Source organism: Alligator mississippiensis, chromosome 8 (genome assembly GCF_030867095.1).
Source record: "Alligator mississippiensis isolate rAllMis1 chromosome 8, rAllMis1, whole genome shotgun sequence".
NCBI classification, from domain to species: Eukaryota; Metazoa; Chordata; order Crocodylia; family Alligatoridae; genus Alligator; species Alligator mississippiensis.
This window is the reverse complement of record NC_081831.1, coordinates 43,125,806-43,135,835: the sequence shown is the minus strand read 5'-3', so window position 1 is coordinate 43,135,835 and position 10,030 is coordinate 43,125,806. Positions and strand designations below refer to the sequence as shown.

The following is a 10,030-nucleotide window of genomic DNA, read 5'->3' as shown; positions in this document are numbered from 1 at the left end:
GAAGGCCAAGAAGATCAGGAAAGGAGCACAGGGTAGGGAACCTACCTACCAGCCCACCCCCACTTCAATTATAGTGTCATTGGGTCTAGATCTCCTCACTCGTTCCAAAGTTCCAGAATGCTTCTGTTCACAACCCACCAGCCAGGCCTTGAATTACAGGAAACTTTTTAGCTGTGAAGCAATGATGAGATCTTCATCAACACTGCCTCTAAATCACCCAGGAGGTTCCTCTCTCTTCTCACACCCACAAGAGCAGTAAAAGCTATTTCTAAGTCTTCTCAACCTCACCCAGTCCAATGTAGGGAGTGAGGTTCTGTTTGTCTGGTGGATCACACAGGAGTTGTTACTGAAGCAGGATAGACTGTCAAGGACACCCTCTTCACTTGATCATGTCCCTTTATTTCATTTTAATATGTGATGAAATCCTACCCCTTAATCTGAGAAAATTCCCCTGCATAGGTATAGCAACAATATTCACCAGCTTTCTTACTGTAGTGTTTCCTGGGGGCAGGGTTAAGCCACATGGCAGTACAACTCTCTATATCCTATGCTAGTGCTCTTACCATCAGTACTAATGTTAGAGCTGCATCAGTGAAAAGCCTATGTCAGCAAATTTCCACAGAAAAAAATAGTGTAGTCTATCCTTAGCCCAAAGGGGAGAAGGTGGACCACAGTGCAAAAGATTCATACAACGATCTCCACATGATGTAAACCACATATTAAAAGTAATATGTGCCCATATAATAAGGGCTTATGTAGTACACAAGTCACTGCACCATGATGGATCACCTAAAGCCAAGAGGTTTGGGGGTTTTATGGGCTTTTTCTATGGGGCTTCTATTATGGCAAATTTCACTCAGTCAAACTACACTCAGGGCTGGCACAGATTTACACAGCCCTAACAGATATGTGGGGCTAGGTTTCCAAGGGTTCAGCTCCTACAAGTGAAACCAGTTTTGCAGAGGACCTTGGTTCCCATTTAGGTTTCTAGGTAAATCTGACTTTAAAATCTGTCTTCCATTTTTGTGCTAAACTCTTCATTTGGTGTCTCCTTATCCCCATGTCTCCACTGTACACCCATGTCAAACTACCACCCAGATTGAAGCAGAAAGACATCTTCTCTGCTAATTGCCTGTACAGCATGTGGTACAGCAGGCCCTGATCCTCCAGTGGGGTTCCTGGGCTCTGTCATGATACAAAATGACTTAAGAACAAATAAAAGTGCTTGGCCCCATTCTCTCTCTTGGTGACACTAATGGAAAGGTCTGTGACAGTTCAATGTGCTGAGCTGTTTTGAAAGCCTGGGACTCTCGTGGAAAAGACTGACTCAGATGCTCTTCTGGCCATGGAAGTCTACTTGCCAGCATTCAAAAGGAAATGAACAGCCTACAGAATTTAATGTTAAAAATTAATTTACTAAAATCAATCCTTATGGTAAAAGCCTATAAATGCATGGCTGAAATCGACTCCCTATGCATGGGTAAAGTCTTTGATGTGGGTTTTAAGTGGTGCAGAGGGCAGAGTACAGAACCTCCAAAATGGGGCAATTTTAGCCCCAATTAATGTTTTTTAATTAAAAGCCCACTCAGGCCTGAAACCCTGCACTCCTTCCTCCCCTTAATGCTCTAAATTAAAGGCAGTAGGAGTTTTGAGTGCGCAGAGAATATCAGATCCAGGCTGTATGGATTTCTTCGGAAAATTCAATTTCCAAGCATAGGTATTTTCCACCACACAGTGCAGTGTGGAGTGATTTTCTTCTTATGACCCAAGTGTTACATCTAAGAACACAGCTGTTTTTAAAAGGAAAAGCCTGCAGGAGCTATTACTATTGTACCGTGGTCATACTTTTCTAACCTGTAACCTTAGCCGTTGCTTCAAAGATAAAGACAGCAAATACAAATCCATTTTTAAACTATTATTTCTATCACCACCACCACCTATGCTTTCTCACTTATTTCTAAAGAAACTCAAATGGTCCCCAACAGACAGCTATTTTTTCTTTGCTTTGAATTGTTCACTAGAATTCCAGCATCAAGTGTCATTACATTGAGCCACAGATCAAGTTAACAAAAAATGGCCAGCAACAACCCTCTCATGAGTAAAATTTACCCCCTCCTTTTCAAAAGCACTCAGGCACTACACTGACCAGCATGGCCTCAGAACCAATGAAAAATAGAAATAGACCATCAATTAAGGGCTGAGGAAGTTCCAAATCTGCTTCTGTAGGTCCTCCAAAGAGACCTCTCACAAAGCCACGGAAGGTCAGACTTGACCTCCCTAATATTTCTACGATAGAAAAAAAAGTAGAGGAAAATTTTCAGGACTTCCTTACAAATAACAGAGATTAGAAAAGGGCATGACCCACTTTTTTTTTCCTTCCTAAAATCACCTCTAAGCCATCCCCAGGGCAGGGGGCATAAATGGAGTTTCAAAGAAAGAAGCACTTGATACATATGTACTGGGATGAATTTCTCCTTTAGCCATCCTCTTCCAGATCTGATATTTCAGCACCTCACACTGAGTCCATTTCTTAAAAGCTGAGTCACTGTCTCTAAATATTACAGTATCTATTTTAACACCAGTTGGAATTCCACTGGTTTAAGATGAGACCGTGTGAAAACCTAGATTCACTTTGGTTTCTGTAAGACAGACAACCCGAGTCAGCCACAAGCAAACCCACTTAGCCAGAGTTAACCAAACACTTATTTTCCATTTTATTCAATAATTGCCTTTAATACTAAAATGCATTAGATTCTCAAAGCAGAGGAAAAAAAAATCACATTTAAGTAGAAAACAAAATTCTCATCAGATGAAAGAAACATTGTGGCAGGTACACCATTTTGAAACAGAATTGTAATAATTTAATAAAGCTGCTTTATCTTCATAAAATAGACAGAATGGTGATTCTTTTTTCATTTTTTTGTTTACAATGATTCAATCACTGTGAAAATGTACATAACATACATATCAGCATATACAACAATTTATTCTTCGTATAATCAGCAACAGAGACACCATGATGAAACGTACTGTACTAAAGTCCCACTGAAATCCTGCCCTCCTTGGGCAGATGAACAGTAATGGTGTCATCAGGATGGTTCTCCGGGCTACAGAAGCTAGTAGCTGTAAGACTTAAGACATTCTGTAACTAATACCTTAGCATTTAAATAGCAAGGAAGTATTTGTTGCTGAAAACTAGCTTGCACTAGGTCAGCTCTTTGTCATTAAAGACTATATCCCACCTCATACCAGCTGAACATCAGCTGATCTCAGTATAAGATTAAATTTCACCAGTGCTTAGAGTGGAGTTAGCTGGGTTTTGTCTGCTAAGGTTAACTGCAACTCACAAATTGGATTAGATTACCTGTAGCTGCAAAAGCAGCTGTAGAAACAAGATCATCAATTTTCCCCAATGACAGACAAATGTGTTTCCATTTGTAATTAGTTTTTTCCCCCTAGAGTAATTTCAACATATTAATCAAACAGTGTGTTCTTTACAAAAGCAACTTGTTTCCTGTTTAAAAAAAGTAATTCACTTCTGCACAACGTGTGATCCACAGGCCATCTCCAGTTTTGCAAGAAAACAGGGACAACTTCATCAAGATAATGCATTAAGTGCTCATAGATTATGGGGGGGGGGGGGTTTCAACTGACGGTCTTCCCTCCCCTGCCCCTCATAGTCCCCCATTGTATGTTCTAGCATAAAAACAAAACCACTGCTGTAATGGGTGTCAATGTAAAGAAGAGGAAAATTCCATTTCTGAAATAATTTTCTAAACTTATTTTATGGAGTAGGTAAATGTTACATTTCCAACAGAGCATGTCATGTCTTCACTCACACACGGTACCTTTGAGGTCTGATCTCTAGGAGGTGCTAAGCGCACAATACAACATTGGTTTCATTTGGAGTTGGGGATCATTGGTACCTCTGAAAATCAGGCCTTCCTTACACTTGGTATAAAATACTAAAAATTTTTTATTGCCTGTGTTAATAGGTCGGCAGAGCAAGTTTGCCACAAAGAAATATATGGGGGGTAAGGAGGGCAATTATATTAAAATTATTTTCCTAAGTCAAATTGGATGACAGTTTAAGTTACCAAGGGATGTGTTAGTTACAACTTCTCCACACAAAAAAAAAAATGTGATTTTGGGGCAGCTGTATCTAAATGTGGCTATAGCTTAACTAACAAAATTTAACAGAGCTCAGCCAGAAAATCTGGACTGATATGGAATAACAAAAAAGAAAAAAACTGACAATATAAAATACCTAGAAAAGAGGTACGACTCGCGTGGCTGACAAATCTTTACCTGTTCTTCCCTGGTTTCTCTTTCTTTCCACATGATAACAATATGTCTAGGAGCTGCCTTCTGCTCACTCTACATCCCTAGCTGCAGCACAGGCCAGGGTGGAAGAGACTGCTGTTTAAATGACTGTCTTGGAGGCATCAGGGCTTACTGACCTCTTTAATACCTCTCTTTTAAAACAGAATTATTTCACATTTTCTGGGCTGAGCTTTTATTCAGAGTAACAAGGAACATTTCCTCTGGGTGAATTAGAGAAATGCTTTCTTTTTCTTTTCAGTTAGCATCTATTTTCACCCAAACACCACACTAGTGGTAGCAGCATAATAAAGGCCCATGTTTAGCAGAAATTAACAGCTGGCCTCTCCCATGCATTCTACACCCACCAATTAGTTGACAGTACAGCCACTATCTATTATATTTTTAGATAGGAAGAAGGTGGTGGAATAGGATGGTCCAATTTGCACAGATCTGCAGCACAGTGATCAGGGCCAGGAGAATCGGTGTTAATTAGCTGTCCTCCCCCCTCCCTCACCCTGATTGATAGTTTCTCCCAGGTCTGTAAAGGATAGTGTAAAAGCCCTCTGTAAAATTATCTGGTTTTGGGATGTTAAGTCCTAGCATAGCCTCCATGGAAGTCAATGGGAGAGTTCAGTGAAGCTGGATCAAGGCCTTGGTCAGCCAAAGCAAGAATAATGATACTGGTCAGTGTTGGATGTCAGCCAGCACTCTGCTCCAACCTCTCTCATGCCAGGGAGCCAGATTAAATGGAAGCAAGGCCAGGCAAGTATACATAGCACATACATCTCTACCTGTTGTATACCTGGAGATGTAGGAGAAGCTAAGGAACAGAGGCTATACATCCATCAAGTGCTGGCTCTCTACCTCCAACTCATTTCTGGGAAGCACCTCTTGGAAACCAGTCACCTGTTGGTCTAGTTCTTATCAGGTGACTTACAAGCACCATGAGACCTACACCCTGTTCCGTCTGGAGGAGCTTGGACATGTTCAGTTTGTATCATTTGACAAACCAGCTCCCCCTGATTTAATTTATATTTGGGCACCTGAAAAATTAAAAACTCAAAATACAAGCTGAATTAAACTGTTAGGTTCACTAATTTGTTACAGGAACAACAGGCCTCATGGGCTTTGTAAAAAAATTCTAGTCATGAAACTCATGGGTTTGTGAAGAACTCCTCCCCTCTTCAGGAATCATTAAGAATGTCAAGGAAACTTCAACTCATCTTATCAGCTGGCCAAATCAAAACAGTTTGGGAGACATCCTCATGCCAAAGGTTGCAGGATTGCCATTTTGGGAGCTATATGAACAAGGGACGTGTGTGTTGGAGGGGTGATACCATAGAATGAGGCTGGGTTACTGCTCCCACACATGCACACAAAAATGCTTCTTTCAAAAATTGTATATCAGGCCAACCAGGATTAGCTTCTGCAGCTAACTAATCAGGGACACCCAAGAACCTCCTGTGGCTCAGTAAAGAGACTTTAAATGCCTATGAATAAAGCCATCAGAAAGTAACATCAGAACAAACAAAACACCCAGCCTAGTAATTATAGGCAAATCTCTATAAAACCCCATACCACCCTGTTTCCTCTATTGCTCATATAATCATATACATCTATTTCCAAAAAATTATATATTCAATGACAGCAGTACAGTACTCAGATATGAAACAAAACTAGAATGAAAAGAATGTACTATTTAAAAGAAAATGAATCAAACTTCCCAGTGAAGGTAATGGAAGGAAGGAAGCATGGTTCCATTTTAGAGGGATGCATGCAGTCACACCAGCTCATAGGATTCAGCTTGCATGAGGTAGTAATTAACACCAGAAAAGAAAGCTCTAGTAATTACATTAGAAGTTACTTTTTATAGGGTATTTTCAAAATGTACTGGTAATGTAACAACTGGGAACCCATTTTAGAGAAGCTCAAACTTAATCATATTCATTTGATTCATCTTCTCTAAAGAAATGACTTGAGCTTATTTGTTTTTTAGGAAAATAAAGATTGGAGCCTGTTTTCCTGTTGACGTTTTTAATTTAAATAAATCAAAGTAACGAATATATTATCAAAACATGTGACGCCTAGAAAGATTGTTTCTCTAGAAACCATTATTTGCAGTTTATTAGCAGTGTCTTTATTGTTTCCCTCCTCATAGTTAACTTTTAATCTCTACGGAATATTCTTTTGAGTAGAAAAATCTGTCCTATGAAGGGTTAAGAATAATGTACTAACCCCTACCAGCCCACCCACTCAAAACCTATTTGAAGAATTACCCATTACAAGAAAGTAGAGAATATACAATTCTGTGAAAATCCTCATGCCTTTCCATTCTATAAAATGGCTGTTAAAGTGAAGTAGATGGAATGGACTTGGTCTTTTCAAAATCAATTGTATATATGCAAATTCATAACCATGCAAAATATATACTTAGTGATGAGAAAAAATTATGAATCACTTTAATTTTCTCTCCATGTGGAAGGCACATTCATTTGATTAGTAGTGTTGTTATATTTCACCTGTCTGTTCCTAAATGTATCTGCTATTGCTTACTCTATACCTATTTATAATGCAGGGAAAAAGAGAAATAATAACTCTAAAATCCATCCCATGATGAGATACATACATACACACACACACACTCATTTAGCATAATCATGATTGGAAAATGTTCAATCACGACGTGTGTGTCTAACAGAGATGCTAATTTAGATCTCTTAAATAATTCCATTGCTTTGACTCTGAGATGATTAGAGACAGGGAATATCTCAATTTAGGGACTCCTGAAGAAACTTTTCCATGTGGTGGCTTGAAATTACAATAAAGAAACAGATATCATAAAATGTTCAGCACAGTGCATCTGACAACTGGAAAACCAGGCAGAGTATCTCCAAAATGACTTTCTGCAATGATCTTCTGTAGCCCTAGGAATTACAGTGAAGGATGCAAGGGGTAATGAGAAAGGGGAACAAACACTTGCTACATTGGCTCTGAAATTTGCAGTTTCCCCAAGTGTTAAATATAATGTTTGTGGTATTTTGTTCTGTTTTGTTTGCACTCAAAAGCCTTTTGCCATCACTAGACATACAGTAATTTGCAATATCAAATACGAGAATAGTACAGATAAGCATGTGACAGCAAAAGGATTCTTAATGCAGGGGTGTCCATAGCAAAGTAGCAACATTTTAAAAGTACAAACAACTTTGTTGGGTGAATATTAAAAGTCACTGAATTGCTATTTTAACAGTTATACACAAGAAATGCCCACGTCATAGTGATTACTAAAGATGACTGGAGAAGTTTTCAATTCAATCTTTTACAAAGAATGGTAATTTATATTAGAATTCTGAGATATAAAAATATATAAATTCAAAATACTTAATACATAATACTTCTTACAACTGAACTGATCTTATCTTTGCCCCACCCCAACAAGAAAAAAGAAAAATGAGCTAATTTGCTTAAACTGAACACCCCTGCTGCCTGTAGAAACAAGTGGGATTGTCACATTAACAATAGCTTCATTTATAAACAATACATTTAGGGAAAGCTTTTAAATACAGCAAGTTGTGAATCATTGGTCAGCAATTAAAAACAATATGCGTTTGTAGTGGTGTCGTTTCTCCTTGCTATATGGTGATGTTTAGAGTACTATGTCTTTTAGTCTCTTCACTCCTGGAGAGTCCTTTTCTCTACATTCTTGCAGAAGTGGGTTAATTTCATGCATTACATTTTCACTGTCTGCCCCTCTAGGCTCTGCCTCCGTAGGCCGAGAAGGGCCATTGTTTACAAATTGCTCCAGGTCACGGTTTACTGAGCAGTGCATTATGTTATAGGACACTGAAGGTTTGCTAGACAAGGGGCTCTTCAGATGGAGGGGTGATGTAACCGGGCTCATGGCTTCACAGCCATTCCCTGCCTCGCGGACTGCGCCATTTACCTTTGGGCTGCAGATAGGCAGATCCACTGTTCTTTTTCCTTTCAGGTTGACAACCCGCTCCTCAGTGAGGGGTTCGCTCCCTTCTTTGCCAAATGTTGCAAAAGTTCTTTTTGTGCTACAGTCTTCGTAAGGTTCTGTATCCACAGTGGTAGCTTCTATGGAGAGTGCAATGACGTTCCTTCCATGCTCAGGTGATTTTGCACGACTGGGGACAGAGTTCCGGGGCATCCAGCATCTGTCAGAGTGACCAAGGATCCGGCACTCTTCCCTACAGTGAAATCCTTCATTCTGATCTGCATGAAGAAAATACAATGGCTTATAAAATTGATAACTTTCTTTCTGGAAGTTGACCCTATAGCTCTTACTCACGGGGTACTGTATTGACACCAACACTGAAGTCTCATCAGCTACCATGGCGATGGCCATAGTGTTTTTTCTCTGCGCATCCATACCACAGTTGTCAGCATCATATGCAGCAGAAAATCAATATTGACTTGTTTTGTAGGATCAGGCCTTTATCTATTATTTCTACATAAATGTGAATGTTTTTACAACAAACAGCAAACATTTTTAAGGTAACATTTTTAAAGGGGAATTTTTATTGCCACTTTTTTATTATTTTAACAGTCTGAAGTTCAATTTCCAATAAGTTGTGTGTCATTTGTTTTTCTGCTGCTGCTGCTGACAGAACTAAAACCTAAAGGAAAACAAGTTTTGATAAGAAATAAATTAAAACAGGTTTGTCCTGTGTGTCAAGCTGCTCAGAGTCAGCCTTTTTTTGTCCTCAGTAACCAATGCTAAAAGCCAGCATGCTTTTCACTTGGTTCTACATGACAGCTGGGGTTGGGGTGGGGGCTTTTTTTAGTTGTTTGTTCTGTTTATTTTTACACATTGCTTAATTCCTTTTTGCCTCCCACTCAATCTCGGAGACTTTGTAAACACCCAGCACCAGTAGCTCCACTGAAGATTCAATTTGTCACTTCCAGCACTTGATCTTCCTTCGGATAGGAATAATGAAGATCCTTTTCCTGCCATCTGCTCCTGAACATAAAACTGCCCCAGCAACATTTTCTATTTTTAATATATATGGGATAATATTTTGTGCTTCTCTAGGACTTTCTCTCTACAGATCTCAAAGCTCTTTATCAGCTCTGAGTCACATCTGCAACCTCTGTGCAAACCCCAGATAACACAGGACTGACATAGAGGGTCTACATCCAACCCAGAACCAAGTAGAGCCACTTAGTGTTTACAGCAACCACAGCCTACTCTGCTGGAATATGTGCTAAATGGAGCTACATAACCCACAAAACCAGCCACTTCTATGATACACACAGGGTGTAGATTTCCCAAGTAACCATCCTGTAGCCAGTCATGTTGTATAACAGACATGCAGTGGTTCTGTATCATTTAGGGATTTCTACATTTGCATTAAGGGATAATTTCTCTCCTAATTAGCTGCACAATTCTCTGTGGGCTTGGAAAATATTCTATTTTACAGATGGGGAAACTGAGGCAGAGAGCAGTTAAGTGGCTTATCTATGGTCACAGTGTAATTCAGTAACAGAGCTGGAAGCATGGGTTTTGACTTCTACTACCTTGGCCTAAGCACAAAGCATCATTTCATACCAACAATGCCCCAATTCTTTCAATATGTACTAGTGATCCTAGCATTTCTTCCATTTGATCAGAACTTATACCTGCAGACAATTTAGCAAACCCTTCAAAGCAAACCCCTTTCAGGATAAAAAAAATATGTAGCTCATT

At 39.4% G+C, this 10,030-nt stretch overlaps 1 protein-coding gene across 3 annotated transcripts in view; it reads right to left on the bottom strand.

Annotated features, from left to right (window-relative positions):
- Positions 1–2,690: 2,690 nt before the first annotated feature.
- The window catches only part of PCDH19 (protocadherin 19), a 111,061-nt gene continuing 103,721 nt past the window's right edge, over positions 2,691–10,030 (bottom strand). For 2 of the 3 annotated variants that reach the window (XM_006278630.4, XM_006278631.4), the window contains exon 5: positions 2,691–8,556. In XM_006278630.4, the coding sequence (XP_006278692.1) occupies positions 7,967–8,556 (590 nt within the window). In that variant the 3' untranslated portion in view covers positions 2,691–7,966. The remainder of the gene's footprint in view (positions 8,557–10,030) is intronic. The other variant, XR_002090415.2, reaches the window with a different exon arrangement.